Below are 25,116 nucleotides of genomic sequence, written 5' to 3' on the forward strand. Positions count from 1 at the left end.
AACGGACGCCCAGTAACAGCACTGGTAAATACTGGTTGCGAACTTCTCTATTATCAGCCGTAAACTAGCCAACTGCCTAAAGAAAGTCACAACAATATAGACGGGACCGAACATAAGAACCACAGAGTGTCAATTGATGACGCCGACGGGCAAATGTACCGCTCGAATTATTATTGGCAGTTCAGATTTCATAGCTACTTTCATAATTTTACTGGAGTGCTACAAAGACCTGATTTAAAGCATGGACTTCTTGCTTGAATACGGCGTCGTTATCAACATTCCTGAGAGATCGGTTACGTTTTGGATGGCCCCAGGTCAAGTTTCGGATGGGCCCTGTACAGACCAGCGACGTAAACCTTTGCGCATCTTCGACGACGACGTGACCATCCCACCGTGGTCAAGTGCACTCGTGGCTGTGACATGTGACATGTCAAGCAATTCTGAAAACATCGCCGAGCAAATTCCAACACTGCTATTCAGCCAAGGTTTATCTATCGCAAGGGGCGTTGTGAGCATAAAATGCGAACACACGCACGTCCTTGTTACGAACTTCAGCTCTGAACGCCGACATCAAGCGACGGGCATGGCAGTCACGCACATGGAAGAGCTCGCCGAGATAACAGACTGCCGAACTCTTGAGAAAAATAATTCAACTGATTTGCCCCCGTACCTCTATCTGATGATATTGGCCCAAGTTTACTTCCGGCGCAGAAGCAAAGTTTCCTGCAGCTTATTAACCAGTTTGAAGATTGTTTCTCTTCGACGTCCAGGGTCTGTCAAGTGCCACTGACGAAACATCGAATTATAACGGGTGGCATGACCAGACCCATCAGGCAAAACCTGTACCGGGTAGCTCTGCGAGAACGTGAAGCCATCGAAAACTAGGTGTGACAGATGCTTGAAGATCATCATCATCATTTATTGAACCCCTAAAGGCCCCTTGCGGGGTATTACATAAGGGGGAGGCAAAAACACAATTCAACAGATGCATGATTGTCAATGGTACAAAGCATAATCGAAAGTGAACTACATGATAAAAAAACAATGATGCATGATTGTCAATGATACAAAGCATAATCGAAAGTGAACTACATGATAAAAAAACAATGTCAACAGAAAGAAAAATATATATATACGTGGAAGAAAACGGCAACAATTGTAAATTAACTAACATATCAAGTGATTTGTGATTAGCTGTTTAAATTTTAAAGGGTTTTGTTCGTGCACTATGGATTCAGGCAGGTTATTCCAGTCTTCAATGGCAGTAGGCAAAAATGATTTATTGAAAGCATTAGTTGAACCCTGTAAGCACTGTAAACATAGGGAGTTAAAGAGGCGACGCGATGAACGGGTCGGAAGTAGAAGAACGGTATTGCGTCGCAACGGGAAATTATGGTATAGTTTGTGCAGAAGGCAGAGCCGAGTGATTTTGCGGCGAATTTCTAGGGGAGGGAGGTTGAGGGATAGTTTGATACTGGTAATACTTAAGCGAAAACTGTATTGTGAGGTGATGAATCTGGCAGCATGATTTTGAATTGCTTCTAATGCGTCGATTAGGTAATTTTGGTGAGGGTTCCAAATAGCAGAAGCATATTCAATTTTAGTACGCGTGAAGGTTTCATAAGCTAATTTTCGGATTTGCGGTGGGCAGGACGTAAGCGATCATTTAATGCAGCCAAGTAATTTTGCTGAAACGGTGACTAGTTGTTCTATGTGCTCGGACCATGTTAGTTTACTTGTTATTATTACGCCAAGATAACGATAGGAGTCGACCTGGGTTAAGGATTGGAAGCTCACAGAATACTGGAAGAAAAAGTTAGTGCGCTTGCGCGAAACTTGCATGAATTCACATTTTTGTGTGTTAAGCTGCATTAGCCACTGCGAACACCAATTATGTATGTTAGACAAGTCATTCTGGAGTGTAATTTGGTCAGTGCAACATGAGATGCGACGGTAAAGCACACAATGGTCTGCAAAAAGGCGGCTGGTGGATGAAATTTTGTCTGGAATATCATTAATTAATATTATAAACAAAAAAGGCCCAAGAACGGAACCTTGCGGTACACCGGAAACTACATCAACATGGGTTGATTCATTATTCGCGACAACAGTATACTGAACACGACCGGTTAGAAAGTTTTCAATTCAAGATAGGGCTAAGGGGTCTATACTGAGACAAGAAAGTTTACTTAATAGACGGCGGTGGGGAACACGGTCGAAAGCTTCGGAAAAGTCAAGGTATATTACGTCTGTTTGAGAAGAAGAGTCTAGGTTAAAATGAAGGTCAGTAGAAAATTTGTACAGCTGTGTCTCGCACGAAAGTCCGCGCCGGAACCCGTGCTGGTTAGAAAAAAAGAAGGAATTTTGGTCCAGATGAGTCGCAATGTGGGAGTAGATTACGCGTTCTAGCAGCTTGCAGGCAATGCATGTTAACGAAATAGGACGATAGTTTGAGGGGTCTGAAGGGCTTCCTGATTTGGGCACGGGGATGACTTTACTTATCTTCCAGTCTTTAGAAATAAAACCAGTGTCAAGGGATTGGTTAAAAATAAATTGTAGGATAAGACTGGATATTATTTTTGTGCTTTTCAGAATTTTAGCGGGTATGTTGTCTGGGCCAGGGAAACTCGAGAATTTAAAGTTGTCGATTAGATTTGCTATTCCTTCGCTTGTAACAAAAATGCGTGGCATCTGCGGGAAGTCTCTGGGCGGCAAGGACGGAACATCGGTGGAGGGTTCATGCGTGAATATAGATGAAAAATGGGAATTCATGATTTCGGCGTAGTCAGTGGCGGAAACGGCTGAACCATCGAGATTAGTAAATGGCAAGTTTTGAGCAGCGCCGTTTTTAGGAGACAAATACTTCCAAAATTTTTGTGGGTTGTCGCACAGGATGCCGAGGAGATCATGACCGAAGAATTGCCTTTTTGCATTTTTTAACAGTGAAGTGTACTCACGCAAACATGCGCGATACTTTTCCCATTTAACAAGGGATTTCGATAACTTGGCTTCTCTGAAGAGGCGTTTTTTTCTTTTTTGACAGCCTCCTCAAGGAATTGGAGTACCATGGTCTTTCGGCATCCCCGCGAATACAGATTATAGGTACATGTCTGTGAATTAAGGACAGATATTTATTTTTAAATAACACCCAGTTTTGTTTGACAGTTCGCGAAGCAGCACAATGAAAAAACGTTTCATAGAAATCTGCCAGTTCTTCATTTATTTTGGAAAAATTGGCTTTGTTATAATCGCAGATGTACTTATTGAAAGGTTGTCGGGTAGGAATAGGAATGGAAAGGCCAATTAATAAAATTTTATGGTCACTGATACCATCTACGCATTGAACTGAGTTTATAAAACTGGGAGTTGAGACCAAAAATAAATCGAGTATGTTGGTACCACGAGTGGGCATAGTAACCATTTGGGCAAAATTAAACATAAGGCACAAATCTAGAAAGTTTCTTGAAAGGGGTGAGTGAGCAGCTAGGTGAATCCAATCAATGTCTGGGAAATTGAAGTCGCCACACAACAAGAAGTTTGAACGGGGAAAGCAAGAAGTTAGGTCTAAGACAACAGAGTAGAGTTCTTGTGTAAAACTATCGTCAGAGTCGGGGGCTCGATAACATGCGATTAGTACTGTTTTACTGGTTGGAAAAGTTAGATTTACGCACAGGATTTCATGACGGCATTCTGCATCAATTCTGGAGGAAGGCAAACTAGGCTTTACAAGCGCCACAACCCCGCCTCCCCGGCGCCCCAGACTATCTTGCCTGTGAATACAATATGAAGATTTTCCGGAAAGTAGTTTTTATCCTGAATGTCTGGGTTAAGCCAAGATTCAGTAAATATCGCGAGATCAGTACTGTTATCTTCCAGTAGAGCTTCAACGGTTTCTCTTTTGGGCAGGTAGCTCCGGACATTAGTAAGCATTACAGTTGCGTTATGGAAAGCTGAAATGGCTGTGAAGGGCTTGCTTGGAACGTTAGCATGAGAGAGAGCGGACTTGTGGGCACGTGGAAATGGCTGTGTGGTTAGTTCAACAACGGAATCGGACACTGCATCGTAGGTGTATTGTTTCTTATCAATTGTCAGTTTGTCAAAGCAGATTTTAAAGATTGCATTACTTTGCTGCCTAAAAGAGTATAACTTTTGCCTTGCGAAGCGCACGCGTGCTGAATAGTCTTCCCGTATAAAGAAGGTTGTTTCCGAGAAGACTGGAGTTTCCGAGAAGACTGGAGGGGGCACGACATCGCTATCAACATGGGCTCACACCCCTTTTTCGTACAGGTCCTGGCATGCCTGACTGCAATTGCCCGACCGATGTACAGCGCTACGGATAACCAGTCACCACCGCCATTTCCTGCAAACCATCGCATCAAGTTTACGGGTGTCAAGCAAGCGGTACTGCCCTTTCATCCTTTCCCGGATACGTGTCATACATCGCCAGGTATGGCGTCGACGGCGTTTTCTACCTGGCAACCTGGTACAGCGAACGACACCCTTCGTGTGACACGAGTACTTAACCGCCACTACTCCGTCGGACGTGCGGGGCACGACATCGCTATCAACATGGGCTCACACCCCTTTTTTGTACAGGTTAGTTACTTACGCTCTGCTTCATGTTACCGTACCTCGAATAGATATGTTATTGCGGTGTCGTGCCCTGATACTGCATTTGAGTGTGCCGCTTCTATCAACAGACAGTGTTTTTCTGGTGTTGAACGTATGCTTATGTGTCTTGCCCGTATGCGGTTAATGGTGTCGGGAAATGTTGAAAGCAACCCTGGCCCTAACGCTGACACCCCTTCCGGCCCTCATGACAGCCAATCTTCTCAGTCCAGCATTGATGGCATCTTTGAAATTTTAAAGCGATTGGAATCAGGGCAAGTTCAGTTTTTTCGCGAACTAAAAGAAGTGAAGGACCAACAAGCTGCAATGCACACCTCTATAGAAGGTTTGCTGGCCAGGGTAACCGTGGTTGAGAGCGACGTTAACTCGTTGAAACAAACTACGCCTAGTGCATCATCGGAAAACAATTTTGCTGGTTCCCTAACCCGAGACATCGCCCAGCTAAAAGGACAACTAGAAGTCGCCAATAACAGAACTCGCAGAAATAATTTAATCATAGATGGAATAACTGATACTGTAAACGAAAACTGGGCTGATTCGGAAGAAAAAGCACGCTCTTTCTTTCGAACACAATTAGGCGAATGCGTTAGTACCGACCGTATTGAGCGTGCGCATCGAATTGGGCGATTCTGCGAGAGTAAGAACCGTCCGATTATTGTGATGTTTTCTAGCTACAAAGATAAGGAGCGCATCCTTTCCTGTGGGCCTAAGCTAAAAGGGACTGGTTTTGCAATACGCAATGATCTTACCCCTGCTGTAAGATTAGCACATACGAAACTTCTACAACATGCCCGTACGTTAGATTTACCGTACAAACTGAGGCATGACAAGCTAGTTATCAACAAAAAAACATTCGTCTACGATTCTGAGCTCGACCAAGTAGTCGAAACAAAAGGATAGCTAAGCGGGACGCAGTTGTCTCCGCAACATGGTGCATGCGGTCGTAACTCTGTCCAGACAGCATTACATATTCCAGAGTTTACTATCCTCGTAGTAAACTGCCGTAGTATAAAAAACAAAGTTGACGAATTTGTTACGCTCACTTCAACAGCCAAGCCCCACATTATCACTGGCACAGAGTCTTGGCTTCATAGTTCGGTCCGGGACGCTGAAGTTTTTCCGCTTGGCTTTGTCGTATATCGTAGTGACAGAAATACCCAAGGGGGAGGTGTTTTTCTGCTTGTCGATGCCAGCTTACAATCTACTTCACTAACCGTATCATTGAGCTGCGCAGAATCGGTATGGTGTAACGTTCACTTAAACAGCGGTCGAGTCACCACTGTCGGGTCATATTATCGTTCACCAGCATGCGCTGATCCGGAAGCCTTCAGGTCTTTATCAGACTTTCTGTCAACATTGAACCACGATTACATACTTGGAGGTGATTTTAACATGCCGGACGTTCAGTGGTTGGATAAAAAATGCATTCTCACCGACTCGTGTGCGCTGTCTGCCAGTTTCTAATATTTGATACAAGCAAACAATCTTTTTCAATTTGTAACCGAACCTACCAGGAAAGGAAAAGACCGCAGTTCCGTTTTAGATTTGCTCTTCGCAAATAGGCCCTCACTTGTCCGAGATACTGTCGTCCCTGGAATTAGCGATCATGACTGCGTCGTTGCCTATTTACCACCAATTAGATTCAAAACTGTGCACAATAACCCACGTAAGGTTTTCTTTTATAATAAAGGAGATTATGTCTCCTTATCCAGGGAACTTGCATCATTTTTACCAGAGTTTAACGAAATGAGTCGATGCTCTAACTGCAACACTCTATGGGAAGCTTTCAAGAACAAACTACAGCAATTAATAGCAAAATGTGTTCCTAGCAAACTAATATCCCGCAAAAGGCGTGACGACAAGCCGTGGGTGTCCCGTGACGTACGTCTACTTATCAACAAAAGGCGCCGTCTTTTGCAAACGTATAAAAAAAATAAAGACCAAAGCGTAATGGATGCCGTAAGGCTCCTCGGCAAAGACATAAAAATACGGAACAAAATTGCTAAAAACAAATATTTCTGCTCTTTGGGAACTAAGTTAAAGGAAAATCCCAAAGAAATGTGGAAATTTTTGAAATCCCAGGGCAAGGAACATACAGGAATACCCTGTCTTCACGTTAACGGCACAACTGTCTCTGAGGTCCATGAAAAGGCTATTTGTTTCAATCATTACTTTCAGTCTGTTTTCTCTCCAACGTATTGTGAAAATGCTCCGAGTGTCTCAGAACAAATAAATGAACAAATGTATCCCGTCATTGTGACCTATAATGGTGTACTCAAACTACTCCAGAATGTTAAAGTTAATTCTTCAGGCAGACCTGACGGCATACCCAATTACGTCCTTCATGCCTGCCGTGAGACTATTGCCCACTTTCTCGTTACTCTGTTCTCCAAGTCGATCGCTTCTGGTGACCTGTCTGAGGATTGGAAAATCGCTAACGTTGTGCCCATTCACAAAAGTGGCCCGAAAAGCAATCCTGAAAACTATAGGCCCATATCCCTCACAAGTGTCTGTAGTAAAATCTTAGAGCATATAATATATAGCGCCATAATAAAACACCTGGAATCTAATAGATATTTTACTAACTGCCAACACGGCTTTCGGGCAGGTTTTTCCTGTACAACGCAATTAATAGAATTTAGCCATGATCTCTTCTCATCATTTGACGTAAAAGAACAGACTGACTGTGTATTTTTGGATTTTAAAAAAGCATTTGATTCTGTCCCCCACTCGTTGCTGCTCCATAAGTTGTCTTTTCTTGGCCTACATCATGATGTTGTCCAGTGGATAACGTACCCAATGTGTCCTGATAAACGGCTGTAAATCAGGTGCTGTGAATGTTACTTCTGGTGTACCGCAGGGGTCTGTTTTAGGGCCGCTGCTTTTCCTTGTATATATTAATGATATTGTAAGTAATTTGTCCTGAAAAGTACGTCTTTACGCAGACGACTGCGTTGTTTATCCCAGTATCAAAAGCCCACTTGACATGGACTATCTTCAAAGCGATCTCGACCATATCCAAACGTGGTGTGCAAAATGGAAAATGACTTTGAATATTGCGAAATGTAAGCACGTTTCCTTCACACGCAGTCGCAGCCCTGTTTTATCAAAATACACTTTGGGAAGTACGCATCTTGATACAGTGCTAGATTATAAATACCTCGGCGTCTATTAACCTAACCTGGAAACGTCAGATTGAACACCTGTCCTTTTCTGCTTCCCGCATGCTCAACTTTCTAAAACGCAACTTCAGTGATGCTCCTCCAAAAGTTAAAGAACTTTTATATTTCACCAACATAAGATCCATTACGGAGTACGCCTGCGCCGTGTAGGACCCACAATTTGAAAATTTATGTACACTGCTAGAACGCGTCCAGAACCGCGCCGCCCGATTTGTAACTAAAAATTATAGTTTTCGCACTAGCATTACATTACTTAAATCAGAGTTGGGCTGGGAAACACTAAGTAAACGTCGGTTGCATCACAAACTTGAACTACTATATCGTATTTATTTCAATAAGACTGGTCTTGATCCTAAAATTTTCTTACTAGCCCCACACTTTGTATCTAAGCGACGCGACCATGAATGGAAAATTCGTGAAATTGATTGCCGTACTGATGTGTACAAGGGTTCTTTCTTTCCCCATTCCATTGAGGCCTGGAATAAACTACCAGGTAATATTGTTAATTGTACATCTGATGCTCTGTTTCACACGTTTTTGTCGCACATGTAAATTTTTCATTGTGGCACTGCTTGTACATTCGACGCGCTATTGTGCAGATCTGTACCACTTATTCTCATGTCAGTTCTCTTTTTCCTTTTCTTTCTTTTTTTTTTCTTTTTTTTTCCCATATGATGAATCGTATTCATGTATTTGCATATACCCCCCTGCTGTAATGCCTTGTTGGCACTGCAGGTAAAATGAATAAATGAATAAATTCTAGATTTATCTTTCAAGTGCGCAAACTTAACGATAATTGGGCGCATTTTGTCGGCGCAGTAGCGACTGAGCTGGTGCGCACGCTCTAAAGCTGCGTCGGTGATGATTATTTCGAGGTTCGTGGCGCAAAGAGAAAGTATTTTTGCTTCAGATTCGGCCCAAGTTTCTGTATTTTCGTCTTTATTTCCGAAGAACAATTAATTCGATCGGCGTAGGCGGTTTTCAGTGTCATCACATTTGTCAGCGAGTTGTTTTACCTCAGAAGAAAGAGAAGCAATTACGGAAAGAGGGGGGTTCGAGGGGTGGGCTTTTGCACTGGTTTATGTCGAATTTTTTTTTTAACCTCATCTAGACGCGACGAGAGGTTGCCGACAAGGTTTTCGATGTTAGCATGAGCCAAGCGGATCGATGCAAGTTCGTCCCGAATGGTAGATTGAGTAAGCTCTAAGCAGGATACCTTTTCTGCAAGGCTTTCTAAAGTCCCGGGTTCATCTCAACATCACCCGACAGAATTAGAAGTAGACCGATAAGGTGGCACGTTGCACAGTATTCAAAAAGGGATTCATACACAGTTTTGTGGCAGAAGTCAAGCACTTCAGTGGGGCACGACACCGCTAACAAAAAAGGATCGTTAGAACGAATAGAGAAGGCACGGGGTACGTAACCAACCTGCATGAAGAACGACAATTTGAAGGCCATGCTCGCAGCAGTAGTGTGCCCCAACTGGCTACGGAGGGAAGAGGGCTTTTGTAGTCGGGCAGATAAATCTGCCTCGCTGATTGTGGCTTGTGGTTGCCAAACCAGGTGGCGGGGGTTATTGGTAGATGACCAGGTAGCGGGGGTTAGACCAGGTAGATGAGGTTATTCAGCCGTCAAAAAGCACTCAGGCTTCGCCGGCTGTACTAGTGAAGAAAAAAGACTGCAGCTTACGTTTTTGCGTGTATTACCGCAAGCTAAATCAGGTGACAAAAAAAAAGATGTCTACCCACTTCCACGCATCGATGATTCACTCGATCAACTATGGCATGCATGTTATTTCTCGCCGATGGATCTAAGGAGTGGGTATTAGCAGATAGAAGTTGACAAAAGAGATTGGGAGAAAACAATTTCCTGACACCTGATAGCCTTTTTGATTTTAAGGTACTTCCATTTGGCTTGTGCTCAGCACCGGCAACGTTTCAGTGGCTAATGGACACCGTACTATCAGGCCTCTAGTGGCAGACGTGCTTAGTGTATTTAGATAATGTCATCATATTTTCTGCCACATTCGACAAACACGTCAGGCGACTGCACTTAGTATTTCAAGCTATCCGTTCCGCCGAACCAACGCTTCAACCGACAAAATGCCACTTTGAAGTGTGGCAACTTGAGCTAGTTGGTATGGCATGACGATATTTATAGTGCGAGAACAAAACGACGCAGAGACAAGAAGGACACGAGCACTAACTTCCAACTGAGTATATTGCGCAGAACACGAAAATATATAGAGGAGACAGTAACCATGTGACAAAAACCATATGGCACAAAGAGCCAAACATGAGTAAGGAAAAAAAAAAAAAAAAAAAACAGAAGCACAGAAAAAGGCAAAGAAAAGTCTATAAGGAAACGAAACAGAAAAGAACAGATAATGTAACTACTTGCGTGCACCATAACCTTCGAGGAACCTTAGTTCCTTCTCGGACAAACACATGGAGGGCTTGCTAATGCATGACATCTGTTCGCGTGCCATCTGCGTGGCCTCGACGATGACTCAGGTGCACTCATCCTTGTGCTTGTACAGCGTCACAGTGTCCTTGAAAAGGGGCACACAGTTGCACTCAGTGCAGCACTGAGCAAGAAAACTATCGTTGCCATTTCTAACATTGTTAGCGTGTTCTCTCAGTCGATCGTTCAGACACCTTCCGGTCGTTCCAACATAACAAGCACTGCATGAAAGGGGGGGTCCTATAGACAACTTCTCGGGAGCATGCCGCATACCTGTTTCTATGCTGAACTCTGCATTCCGTTGATGATTGCGTTTTCAGGAGGTTCGTAGATTTGGTGAGGCTGATTAATTTGCACTGTGCAGAGAACAGGACACGAACTCCAACTCGTCTTCCAATTTATTTTCTTGAGCCTGTGTGATATGTGGTGTTTGTATGGAATCACGGCTATCCTTTCACGCTCTGTATCCGTGTTGCTCAGATTCTGTCGCTGCCTCTGCTCTGCCTTATTAGTCCGCAGGATAGTCTCAGCAATGAAAGCGATAAACGCCTCAGGGAAACCCCGGAAAACTTGTGCTTCGATGCTCGGAGACATGTTGTGGACGCACGACCTATTTAAGGCATTCTCAAGACAGGTTCGTGCTATGCCTCGCTTAACTAACTTGCTGTGAGCGGAAGAAAAAGGAAGTAAAGGTTTCTGCGCACGTGGTTCATAACACCAACAGATGTCCTGTGAGCTAAAAAACAGTCTTAAATCCAAAAAGCGTAACTTGTCATTCTCGTGCATTTCATGTATCAACACAAGAGGCTTTAAACAATCTTCAAACACACCTATCATTTGAGCCGCAATCGAGTGGAACATAGAAGGGTTACAATTTAGAGGAACCTAGAAATCATCCACGTGTCTGAATACTTTGACGACCTGCGAGCCCTCTAACTTTTTCTGCAGTTTATTGCCCATTTTTGTCAATAGAAGATAAAAAAAAAGATCACTGAGTAGAGGTGCTATGCATGAGCCGATTGAAACACCTTTTTTCTGTAGATAAATGCAATGGGAGATGATATAGACTCCAACCAAAAGTTTTAAAGAAACCCGATGTTTCGGAACCGACTTGGTTCCTTCCTCAGGGGTGACTGCGTAGGCTACGTAGCAGCAGCGTCTTCAAAGCACTCGAGGGATGGCTAATGACCTTCTTCTCTCTCTCTCTCCTTTTGCCGTGGAGCGCAGTTCGTGTGTGTACACTGGGGGGAAGGTACCGAGAGAGCGGTTGATGTTATGGGCTGTTCTTAATATGTGCCACGACTCGAGTAAAAACCTTCTCTTCCAGTTTGGCTCGCTTTCGAGGATGGCTGTCGCTTCAAAATTTATCTGGTGGTCCAATGTCTCAGCATGTTCGACGACTGCGCTGCGCTCTTTGTAGAACTTCCGCACATCGTTGGCGTGTTGCTTCAGTCGTTCCGGTAGGTTTTTCATCTCTCCGATATACGACGCAGGGCACTCGGCGCACGGAATTTCGTAAACGACACCGGGGAAGGGATGCGAACCCCTTCCTTCTTAAAAATCCACGCCAACATCTCGCTGATTCCGTGAACGTATGAAACTGTTTGCGTTTTGGGGGCTGCCAAAAAACTTCATTCGAGCCGCCACCCGCCACGCGGAGCAACAGAGGATACAGAAACCCCAATCAAACTTAATTGGCAGCCCCCCTGACGGTCCCACTTCAGGTGTACCTAGACTGTTTGCGAGAGGGCTTTCATCATTTTGCTTGCACAACCATGTCCTGTATAAGATTAACTTCACGCGGACGGAAACGATTACTTACTCGTCCTCACAACATCTCTAAGGAGCGAAGTATTACAGGCATGCCACGATGAACCAACATCCGGCCATTTGGGTTACACGCGTAAACTGTGCACAGTGAGGCAGAAATACTACCGGCCAAGACTGACGGCAACCGTTCAACATTATGTTCCAACATGCCTTGATTGCCAGCGCAGAAAAGTCTCACCCGTCAAACCAGCAGGCCTCCTCCATCCTATTGATGCGCCTGTTACTCCATTCACTCAAGTCGGAATGGATCTTTTGGGCCCATTTACAACCTCATCGGCAGGTCACAGATAGATTATAGTAGCCACCAACTACCTCACTCATTATGCCACAACCAAGGCTCTAGAGAGGGTCATGGCAAGTGAAACAACCCGATTTTTCGTGGAAAATGTGGTGCTGAGGCATGGCGCTCCATCATAGTAATAACTGACAGGGGAACTGCATTCGCAGCCGAACTATTACAGACAGTTTTAAGACTTAGTGGCACATTCCACCGGCGAACAACGGCGTATCATCCGCAAGCGAATGGCTTTATGGAGCATCTTCACAAGGCACTTGCGGATATGCTCTGCATGTATGTCGATGTGGAGCATAAAAACTGGGATGAGATCTTTCCATATGTCACGTTCACCTATAACACGGCTCATCAAGAAACGCCATTCCGCCTTCTTCATGGTCGTGAAGTCACCACAATGCTGGATGCTATGCTGCCGCACGAGTGCGAACACATCGAAACGGATGCTGATTATATCACCCAGCTTGCCGAAGAAGCTGGACAACTTGCATGCCTGCATATTAGTCACCAGCAGGACTTTGATTCAAGCCGTTACAACCTTCATCACCGACCAGTCTCATACGAGCCAGGAGAGAAAGTTTGGATATGGACTCCTATTCCGCGCCGTGGCCTCTCAGAAAAACTGTCAAGACGGTACTTCGGTCCCTATAAATTTCTACGTCTCAGTGACATTAATTATGAGGCTGTTCCTGATACTGCCCACTCCTTAAGGCGTCGAAAGTATTCCCTAGAAGTTGTGCACGAGGTTCGGATGAGGCATTATTTCTCCGAATGAACTCATGCGCTTTCAACAAGTACATATCACTTTGATTATAGAGCATCGGGACGATACTTTTTTGAATGGGAGGCTAATATCACAGCTAAAGGCCAGGAAAGAAGACAGAGGGCGACGAAATTATGAGCGTGGACAGAAACCACGGTTCCTACGAGGAAGACGTCGTCGAAGCGGCTGCTCTTCTGTTCTGTTAATACAGACCTCGTTTTTCCTGGTCGCACTGCCGTTCTGTATCCTGTTATTTTCACCTCGTGACAATATGCATAGTATGGACTGGTGACGAATAGTGGGATTCACCCGATTTTTGAGGCACCGTACACCCATTTATGTTGAACCGTGATTACTAAATGACACGCCGAAAAGCCTTCAAGTGCTTTGCTTCTTGAATACATACTGGCCAGTCCAAGATTGTAGATGTATTGCTCACTCTAATAAATGCCATGTATTACTTTTCTGGAACTTTACAACAAATGTTACAAACTAGGCAGTGACTATGGTGATGGTTCCCGTAAATGCAGCACTATCATTAGAGCGAGGAAGTCCGTCAGCGTAGTGCATGGTGCAAGAATAAGTTGGGTGGTAACACACGCCGCTCCACGCAAGGAGAGGGCATGGGCAGATTGTGTTCGCCAATGACCTTGAGCTACGAGTAGTTGCCATGGCGCGAGTTGAGATGGCGCTACTGTATGGTGTGCCAGGTATTCGCGCACGCAAGGAGAGGGCGTGGGCAGATTGTGTTTGCCAATGACCTTGAGCTACGAGTAGTTACCATGGCGGGAATTGAGATGGTGCTACTGTATGGTGTGCCAGGTATTCGCACAGCACTGATTTTGAAACAGGTGTGCCAAAGAGCATCTTCCTGAAATCTTTGTGTGCATGGGATTTTTATATTTAGAAACACGTAGCCCTGTGTCTGTGAGCCTTGTCAGCGGATTCGTGCTTTGTGATTCAGTGCGCATAGACTGCGGTGCCGATTATGATTGAGAGTACGCGTCAGTGGCCTTGTCGCTGGCAGCCCCTCGAAATGGGTAAGTGATGTTTTTTCCCAAATTGCAAGTCGGGGTATCAAATTCGCACAAAATTTGCTTTTCAAGGCGCCACGTGAACCAGAGCGCTTGGATATATGGCGACAGGCGATTCCGAAAACTGATGGAGCCTTGCAGCCGACTGATCATATAGGCACGAAGCATTTCTCGGAAGAAGCGATCTCTGCCGCATATCTTGCAATACAAGTGAAACGTCCATCCTGTTGCACGCACCAAAGAAATCTATGCTCACTCCAGATGCTGAGCCGCCATTTTACTGGGCTGTCCAAAATAGCAGACCGTAAAGCAAAAAAAAAAAAAAACACACAGGAAAGAAGAGCGAAAATAGCTGGCTGTACTGCCGACTTCTTGGAAGCAACGGGGCCAAAAGGTTCAACTGCATCCGAAGCACCTGACACGACCACTGAAAGAACACCAAATTTATTGCGCGTAGAGACAGTTTTTCGACAGCATGGTGATGTAGAATCAACAGGCATGCATGCAAAAGGTAGTGCTTTGACTTTAGCAGCGACGGGCCTCCTCAACGTAACGAGGAAGATTCTTCTAAACATGACACTGATAGTGTGGGCCTCTGCGTTACCGACTCAGTTCTTCATAACACAGGAAAAGTAATTTCTTGTTTTAAATTGAGGTCCCACATTCTTGAGCTGCATCATTTATACCTATTTGGACCAATCAAAATTAAATTCAGAGTAACCAGTGATTCAAAATCATCGTACATACTAATTCTGTGATGCAGCTGTCGTGATTATTAGTTTAATTTCCATGCTTCATGTGGCCAAGCCAAATTTTCTCGTCTTTTGGATGTCTCTAGTGCTTCATCGGCAACGTCTTGCAACATTGCACACACACTTACAACCACGGTACTTATGACACAACACCTTTTAATTATTAATTCGAAGGCCTTAAATGCCCTTGGATGCCTCATCAAACACAGAATATGAGTGTCGGCGTCCTGCATCGGTGACGTAAGGGTCGAGCTGCACTTTAAGTAGTGTGCTCGCTTCCACTGTCTCATAAGCACTTCATAAAGTTTAACACGGCCTAATAAAATAGCGCAAAGTATGCCTGATGGCACTGGCCCAACATTCCCAACAAGGGTGTGGTATGGGTTCACCCAGAGTCAATTTTCGGGACCCATTCAAGTTTTCTCACCACATCTTGCTGCGTACACTTCCAGAGGCCGAAATCTGCGTGAAGCTAACAGTAAGACTACGAAGAGTAGTGTGTCAATTTAGGTTCTTATTAGAATGCGTATAAGTTTTTGATACATTAGTTGAAAGTTTTCTGGCAAAGTTTTTTTTATCATTTTGCTGAGCATCAGAACACGAGTGATATCTGCTCTCTCTTTTTTTCTCTCTCTCTCTCTCACGCACACACGCACGCACGCACACACACACATACACACGTGCGCGCGCACGCACGCAGACTATCGCCTTCCTAATGGCTGGCGTGCCTTCGCCATCGGCTGCTATCCTTATTGCAATTATCTCAAATTTCCTTTCACGAACATTATAAAGGGTGCTTACCAGCGCAAACGACGGAGCAGGAGGGGACAGGAGAAGAGATGAGACAGAGCGCTGTTTTTAGAGCTTTTAAGGTTTTACTTCCAGTCGACGTACATCTTACGAAATGGAAAACCTCACCTTCAAAAATCCGGTATCTGTATTGGTACTTGCATTGCTCCCATTGTCAGTGACCTGTTTTTAGGCAAATTAGACAGATCCATTTCGGAAGTTTTTACTAACACTAATGTGACGCACGTTTTCAGATACGTAGATGATTTTCTAATTTTTATGGACACTGATGTCGCATCGTATAAGAATGACGCTCTTACAGTTTTAGACCTGATGCGAAACGGTTTTAAACATTTTGAGCTTACTCATGAACTTTCTGAGAATTGTGAAATCATGTTCCTTGACAGTAAGCTTTTCCTGAATAATGGACGCACTTGCTGGATGTATCAACCGCGTGGAAATAAGCCTGTTTTGCCATTTCATTCCACGCATTCTAAGTTAGTTAAGCGAGGTATTGCAAAATCTTGCTGCATGAATGCCTTGCGAAAATCCTCAGTGCACAAGATTACAGAAAGCTTTGTTGAGCAATCTTTAAGGCTGACGTCGGCGGGTTACCCCGACCACGTGCAAGTTTCCGTTTCCGAAGGCCTGCTGCGTGAACTTAAGGCCAAAGGGACAGATAATGCAGTCTCACCTCTCACAGCTAGACAGGCTTTCGCCGTGGTTCCATATATGCACAAGATAGCGCACAATCTTAAGAAAGTGGCACAGTGAGTTAATGTGAAGGTGGTCTTTACAGCCCCTCAAAAATTGAGTCGCCTGTGCAAGCTGTCCGTTCTTCTGTCCAGACCCACCTTCGGTTGCACTACAAAACATCCAAATAAATTCAGAGATTGCATCTGTAATGTGGTGTATCAGCTGCTGTTATCGTGTGAGTTACGTTCCGTTTGGTTCTTTCCACTCGCCTCTCGCTTGTTGCGCGACATTTGCTGCTGCCGCCAAGGAAGCCGAAGACGAGAACTTTTCATCTGCTGGCACCTTGAGGAAACGACCGCTCCGACATCATCTAGATATAGAGACGTTTATTCGTTTCTCTTCCCCCCCCTCACTTTCCCTGCACCCCTGGTTTTATCCCCTGTCTCCCCATTCAACCACTCTTACAGTCCAATCGTAACGCACCACTCTTATAGTCCAATGAAAACGCACAGATGTGTCTCTCTTTGCCACAACCTCGAAGACCCACCGCCTCTTGCCCACTCATCGGTTCTCCGCCGTCGCTCAGGTTTCTTTCACACCGGTTCCCGGAATGGTCGACGACGGGCGTTGCCAGGTCGTGGAAAAGCGCCTCCGAGAAAGTTTCCGCGATGCCGGGTTGACAGGCCATCAATACAATTGGCCCCTGCGCCAATGCCATCGCCTCCGCTGATTCTCATTGTCCGGCGGACGCGTACGTGTACCTTCCACGTGTACCTTCCACGTGTACTGGCCACGTGTACTGGCCACGTGTACCGGCCACGTGTACCGGCCACCTGCAGCCTGGCTTGGTCTTCTGTAAGGCGCCATAATTGAGCCCGACAGCGGCACGGGAGTTGTCGCGTCCTTTGTGGCCAGCAGACAGTCATCGTCCCGCATTCCGGTGGCCCTGCTTCCTTGTTGGCGAGGGGTCGCCGGCCGCTGGGTGGGTAACATAAGGTATTCGGGGAACGCACGAAGTTCGAGCCCAACAGTGTGGAAGGTATTACGTCAGTTAAACAGGTCGTTGTATAAATGGGAAGCTGAGGGAACATATGTACAATGCAGATCACTATAAACAAGGATGGCTGTGCGTTCACTGCGGCACGTGTGACTGCCGGCCAATATTTTCAGAGTGTTCTATTGTTGCTAGATGCAGGGATCGTACCACACGCGAGATCATAGAGGCAGAAAATATTTGCTCATTGAATGAAATTGCTTGTGTTAGCACCCCTTCTGTGGCGCTCACCGATAAGGAAAAGTTGTTCCTTTGCTTGTCAATGTGATGTACTTATGCGTTGTCATTGTGTTTCGCGCATGACTAGTGCGACTGATAACTGTATAAAAGTGAATACCTTCACAAGAAATAAATTGTTGGCAGTGTCAGTGCTCTGTCTCGTCTCTTCTCCTGTCCCCTCCTGCCCTGTCGTTTGAGCTGGTGAGCACCCTTTATGATGTTATACCAACACGCCGAATCCAACTGTCTCTTGAGTTTCACGAACAATGCTGCTTTTTTTTCTCAACCAAAGATGCCGACATTGCCGACACCACAATTTCAGCGAAATGAGATCTTTTGTGCTCTCGTGTCAAAATTCAAATGCTTCCAGCAAGCGAACCTCAGCTGCTGTTGGTGCATTTACATCACCAATAACACTGTAAGCAGATAAACTACATATAAAATGAAGAAATCAATTTCGTTACAGCAGAGTCACAATGTATTAATTTATTGCACATTTGTATAAAGAGCGTAATAAACCAGCGAGGCTCCGCAGCAACAACCTTCTACACCCGGATCGAGTCGCTCACTAGTGAGTGCCTTAGCCTACCCTCCGCAAGCGCCATCTGTCGCATCAAACAGACACAGCCCAGGCGGCGAACACAATCTGAGCGCGGCGTCAGGTGCACTGTTATCACCTTAACTTATTCTTACAGCATGGCGTAGTGTAATCTTGATAACAATGACAGGGCCCATCTTAACAGCGACGCAACTATAGTGATGGGCCCCGTCACCGTAAAGCAATGACTATGGTGAGAGGGCCCATAACCGTATTATAATGGTAAAAGTGAGGGGGAGCCCATTGCCGTAAATTTGTAGTCGTTTTGAACGCCACCTCCAAGCTGTTCTGAAAGTGCAGTGGGTTGACGTGTAGTTGGAGATGCGGTCGTGCTGCAGGTCCTCAGTTCACACCCTGTTTTGTTATTTTTTATACTTTGAATATTTTATTGTAATGGGGCAATATTGACATTACTGCTTTCAAGGAGTCATAATTTCGCTTTTTTGCGAGAAAATCTCGTTGCTGTTTGTGCCGGTTGTTAGCCCTACCGGGTTGATTTTTCGAGTGTTGGTGTGCAACTTCACTTTGACTCGGGCTGACAAACTGAACTTTTCCTGTTCTGCTTTCAATATTGTTTCGAGTAATGCTGCCTATTTTAAAGGCAGCATATCCTACAGTGGACGGATGGGAGAAGCCGCTGGCCAGCCAAAACCTGGATGATCAGCTGAGTCGAGGTTATCGCTGACGGAACCGGCTCGCTGAGTGGCAGCTGCCGCGGAGCCTTGGTTTGAGCTCCCCCACCATAAAATCCACTGCAGTACTGCAAGTGTAGTGAGTTTTCACTACCACCATTAAAAGCACGTGCACAGACACTACTGCTGAAACAATTAATACAGAGCCATAAAAATGTAACTATGAGGTGGCTGGTCTTGACAACGCTGCCTATAGTGACAGGACTTGACATAGTGCTGCTGTTTGTGCTCTAACTGAAGTGACTGAAAAAGCTTTTGTTTTGTTTTTCTTTACTGCTGCACGAGGTGACTGCGTACAAGTTCTCTCTATGTTCCCTCATCATAGGATACATCAACGCTGCTAGATGCCTGTTCATTCTCGCACATTCGTTTCATCGACTTGGTCATCCCTTGTGGTGTACCCAAGCCCACAGTCGCACCAGCCAGCACTTGAAATTTGCAAATTAAAGCATCCAGACGACTGGTCATGCCCAGGACTTCGGTGCACTTACATTTTAATCGGCCAAAAGTAAATCCCTGAGAAAATATTGTGCGCTTGCATTTTAATAGCCGAGAAAACATTGCGCACATAAACTGAAAATTTGATCGACCAGATGGGAACAGCAAAAGCCTATTATATTAAATCAGTAGCTATAAAGATCTTGTTTTGCAGAAATTTCAGTGTTGGCATCATTGACTGTCAGCGAAAAATCATCTTATACGTCATTGAAGAACTGAGAAAGCTGCAAATAAAATAAAATAAATAAATACCTCCTGTTCTAAGTATGGATGCGTGGAAAAGCATGTGTTTTACCAGAGAGCACGCCATTGCATGAAATTGCTTTGAAAAAAAAAAAAACCCTATTTGATATGAAGTCACTTATTATACAGAGTATTCTTAATGCACGCAACACTGCACGGCAGATGCATGGAATTATGCCAGGCATAACCTTGTGAATTGGGCAACGAGTGGGTGTTTTAAAAACCCACCCATTTGCAATGGGTGGCTCACACATATTTAATCATCAGTAGCCAAAACATCATGTGTTTACTACAGATGCATAGTGGGCCCTACGCCGATTAACAAAGCACGGAACTTGACTTAGTGCGAACTTAAAAACTGTAATTGCATTGTAGGATCATTTGAAACGGCCAATAATGTTACATGCATGGTCATTCGCTTCCTTACGGCAGGGTTGAGGCATGCGCTGAAAACTGAATAAACCCAGGTTAGCAGTCAAGAAGGCCATGCGCAGTTGGTCGATTACGCTATCAAGCTGTGCTTTTGAAGAATGCTACACTGAAGAACCCTCCAAGTTTTTGCTCTTTTCTGAAAGGCCTGAAATATAATGTCTTGACACACAATCGGTGAAAATTACGAGATTTTTGCCAAAATGTGGCAAGATGGAGCAGCTTTGACCTCTTGGCACAGTTTGGTGCAATCGCTCACTGTTAATTGTATGTTCTTCCATTCCAGCTCTCCTGGAATTTTCATGACAGTAACTCACATGAAACTGCTTTTGCCACAACCTGGAGGTCCATACAGCAGGTATCCTCTTCGATATGGGATGCCTGCAGCAAGATGTTATCCATGGTGCTAAGAGGCTCAAACATGGTCAGCAAAGAGACAGAAATGACGACCTCAATCAAGCTAAACAGACGATAGACAGTAGAAAACGCAAGGTGGGCAATTTCTACAATGACCCTGTCCTTCAACTATGCTTGTACAATGTAATACTCACTTAATCCAGCTCCCTATTCCCACTACATGAAAAAAATTTATGCTGATGCCTGACTAGTTACCATATTTTTTTACTAGGTTGTATTTATCCACCTTAACTTCTTTGTAAAATTTAGGGGGAATTTTCAAGCATATACATTACTCCATAAATTTTGTACCTATCAGCAATTATTTGTTTATGCAGTCTTATTTCGGAATTGAAATTGTAGGCTCTGACTTCTTTTAAATGCATCAACTAAATCAGACACTGTAAAAGGCCAGACACTCTCGTCAAGAATCTCCGGTCGCATTGATTGTCAGTCTGCTGTGCACTTAAAAGGATGCCCCAGTTTCCCAAATGTCACAAAAGGGAGCACTCAATCAGAGCAACTGACGCCATATATGGTAAGGCAAGGTCCTTCGACAACACCCTAGGCATTCCTCATCTAAACAAGCAAAGTACAGTAGTAGACTTTCATTAAATGAAACCGAAAGGAACCAAAGACCAATGTTCCATTAAAAAAGAAATCCATTTACAGAGAGATGAACCAAGGATGCAAAATACAAGTGCAAACCCAATTATAGTTGAATCTCCTAATGAAAATACCGGTTTTATAATGATTGGCTATTCCAATGAAAATCTGCTGCACCATCAATTTTTAATGATAAGATAACCCACTGAGAGCAATGCCCACATGTGTTATCGGTTATGAAATTCTGGGTGTTGGGAGTCATTCTTTAAAGGTCATAGGACACCAAATCCATGAAAAGAAGGAAGAAAAGAAATTCCAAGGTGCTGAATCCAGCCCACAACCCCAACGCACCCTTTGGAATTTGCAGTACGCTGCACCGCACGACGATGTAGCCTTGCAGCAAAGCTCACTTTTGAAGTCTCGGAGGTTTTGAAATGTGGGAGTCGCGGGAGTGGTAGGGGTTTTTGTTTATTTCATTACCAGGCAAGAATGGTTGTATTTCATATGTCTCAGGAAGATCATTTTCGCCAGTTTGAAAAGTACTCCAGCCCACATTGCAGCATACTAAACTTTGCAGAATGAAATGCTCTTTTCAAAAAATATAGGTTGTAGAGCAACAAAAATATTTTAAAATGAATAAAGCTTTGTGAAAAGGGTGAAATTTTTTCGTCACCAGCTGGTAAACAGTGGAATAAAAAACACTATATATGCAAAAATATTCAAAACAAACAAAAGTAAGCAATAAAGTTCACAAGAGATGCCACGCGGGCTTGTTGGTAGCTCATCTTCAGTAAGTTTCGTTGTAGCGCACGTAAATAACAGGAAGAAATGAAGGCACATGTACAGACACATATGTAGACATAAGTGAAGGCATATGCAGACACATATGTGTCTGTACATGTGCATGTACATGTGTGTGTACATGTGTCTGTACATTTCTTCCTGTTATTTACGTGCGCTACAACGAAACTTACTGAAGAATCATATTTGCAAGATGTTTCAGCACGCGAACAAAAGAAAAAAGACAGGGTAGACAGAAAGAGTGCTGACTTCCAACTAACTTTATTTCACAGAGTGGCAAGAATATATACTGCTAAAAAGGATGATAACAGAGCATGAAGGTAAAATGCAAGCCTAATCTACACATCAGTAACAAAACACGTGTGACGGGTCCTCTATTGCCTCAAAGCCCAGCCAGGTAATCACGTTCAGCCTGTGATAAAGCAATCGATGATGTGCTTACACATTTATCTCCTAGCAAGTGTATTTTTTCGGCTTCGATAATTTCTCGGGTAAGCTGGTCCCTGTGCCTTGCCAATATTGAGCACTGATCAAAGAGAGGGGTGCACCCACAATCTCGGCAATGAATGCCAAGATGCCCTTGTGCCACATTGTGCACATTGTTTCGGTGTTCTCGGAGGCGGTCATTTATGCACCTGCTGGTTTGCCCGACATAGATGCACCCACACGTCAGTGGAATCAAGTATACGACTCCCACTACGCATGGGACGTAGCGTGTCCTGTGCGCGACAGAGCACGAGGCAGAATTTGCACGAGGTGCATTGACCCCTTTGCAAAGCCTCTGCAATTTTTCTAGGGCAGAGGCTTTGCAAGAGCGCTGACTTCCAACTAACAAAATTAGCTGGAAGTCAGCGCTCTTTCTGTTTACCCTGTCCTTTTTCCTTTGTTCGCGCGCTGAAACATCTTGCAAATATGACTACGCACCAACTAGCCCAAGCTTCCACTCTTGCGAATTACTGAAGAAACTTCAAAATATACATTTTGCAGATAAGTGACCCAGAAACAATATAAAAATAATTAATGTACAAAATGTTTCTCTTCACATAGACAAAGAAAATCAGAATCGAGCTGCTGCTTCATTGTTCATGCCATGCGGTGAAGCATTGCATAGTTTTTCGTGAGACGCCAGTGTACTCATACACTCTCCTCAGTAAATTTTCATTGCCTTGCGACAAGAGCCTGTAGGTATTCGAATATATATGGCTACCCGTGATGTGAAAAATCCCTTTATAAATGAGATGCCGAATGAACTTTGATATTTCCTCTAGCGTCACCTCTTTCCATGAGCCACGTCACTCTGCATAGATTCGCGCTCCAATATATGCATCAAAGCATATTCCTTTTCATCTTTGTGCATATCGTAATAAAAAAAGGTCAATATCCCGTGCAGTTCTAAAATGTATCGCACTGCTCTTTAGTCAGGCAAAGATGTGCTCTGAGGGCTTTCTTGCCGTTAGGAGAAGCTCTGCAGCCAGCACCACCACACCGCGCCCTAGCAAAGTGTGGACCACGCACGTAACCTGAGTAACCATAAGAATATCCACAAAGGTCAGAAGCTATTTACACTTGCAGCGGAGGAGACAACTTGGGGATATAAACAAAACAAACTCGTGATCGGCTACGGGAGTCTCAGGCTGACGCAAAACATCGTCCCCATAAAACTTGAAGCTGAGGTGCTGTCATGCACGAAATCTCAGCTCGTTTTTGCTCAATTCAGATGAAGTCACAAGACAGTTTCAATCAGCGCATGTGTTGTGTATTACAGTGCTGTTGCCCTCCCATACGCGCGTGATGACCACGTAATACGAGCGACTAGTCACACTAGATGTAACCCTGTGTCTGATACAAGCAACGATACAAGCGAAACAATACAAGCAAAACCAAAGCAGCTAGAAACTGCCGGTGAGAGTCACCTGCACACTTTATACATGTGGCAGACCTTGGGAAATATTTTTTTGTAGAAAAATTCTTCCCTGACTTCTAGCAACACCTCTCTATTGATAAGCTGGCTAAAATTTCTGACAATTATTACTGCTCAACTCGGTCCAATTGCATAGCTAACACATCAATTCGATGTTTGGCTTGCAAAGTTTCTTTTTGTTATACCGTGAGGAACCAACAGCATTGCAAGAACAAATGATAAGTTTATTACAGAACACACACGTGTATATAGGCAGAGAACCACGTGATAGACCGCACCGCAATGCCCGTACTGGATGCCCAGGTAATATGTGAAGTCACGCCACAACACTCCTTCCCCCACGGATTACTTTCAAAAGTCACTCGGCTGGTATCTGTCCGGGCCACGTCGCACACATTCACTACACCGCCGGGTTGCACATTCGGCTGCCGATGACACACCTAGAGCGCCAGGAGGGTCCGACGACCCAGAGGCAGCGGTTCTGACCGTGGGTGATGTAGATGCCGGCAGGGGAACTGTGGCAGATTCTGTCGTGCGTTGATCTCCGAGAGGCAACCCGACCATAGGCCCATACGGCCTGGGAACCATCTGAGGGATGGCGTCTTGCGAGGGTTGAACAGGTTGCACTTGCGTATGGCTTGCGGAATACGGGGTTGCGTAGCGGGCTCTGATGTGGTCAGCATGCGTAAATCACAGTGCCTGCGATACTTTCACCAGATAGGTTACGGGACTAACAACCTGTGTCACGACACCATCGTCCCAAGACACCGTCTCACCTCGCACTGTCTTCACCCACACAGCGTCCGCCACAGCAAAACATCGTGAAACCCCGTGTGACATGTCATTTTGCAGTTTGGTACGTTGCTGCTGCTCACGCATCGAGAGCTCAAAATCTGGCTTTAGCAACGAAAGCTTTAACCTTGGCCGTCTCTTCAAAAATAGTTCTGCCGGGGTCTGGCCAGTGGTACTGTGGGGAGTGTTCCTATAGCTCCTTAGATAGCTATCCAAACATTCCAATAATGTGTGTTTCTGGTCGCTAACCTTGTCCTGTAAGACATACTTTGACAGGGTTTGTTTGGTCATCTGAACCAGACGCTCGGCCGCTCCATTAGAGGCCGCCTGGTACGGCAGCGTCTTGATGTGCCTTACCCCGTTCAGTCTCAAAAAAGCCCCGAACTCTTCTGAAATGAATTGGGGTCCGTTATGACTCACCAGTACCTCTGGCAGAC

At 44.7% G+C, this 25,116-nt stretch overlaps 1 protein-coding gene across 16 annotated transcripts in view; it reads right to left on the minus strand.

The window, feature by feature from the left end:
* Positions 1-25,116, minus strand: part of Bcs1 (mitochondrial chaperone BCS1) — a 628,019-nt gene that overhangs the window by 276,763 nt on the left and 326,140 nt on the right. For 14 of the 16 annotated variants that reach the window (XM_075884748.1, XM_037429366.2, XM_075883899.1 and 11 more), the window contains one exon: positions 20,481-20,544. The exons of 1 other annotated variant lie outside the window; for it this stretch is intronic. In XM_075884748.1, coding sequence (XP_075740863.1) covers positions 20,481-20,544 — 64 coding nt within the window. Of the gene's footprint in view, positions 1-16,835; positions 17,409-20,480; positions 20,545-25,116 lie in introns of those variants that run through there. One more of the 16 variants, XM_075884992.1, reaches the window with a different exon arrangement.

The sequence above is a fragment of the Rhipicephalus microplus genome, chromosome 1, assembly GCF_043290135.1.
Source record: "Rhipicephalus microplus isolate Deutch F79 chromosome 1, USDA_Rmic, whole genome shotgun sequence".
Taxonomy (NCBI): domain Eukaryota; kingdom Metazoa; phylum Arthropoda; class Arachnida; order Ixodida; family Ixodidae; genus Rhipicephalus; species Rhipicephalus microplus.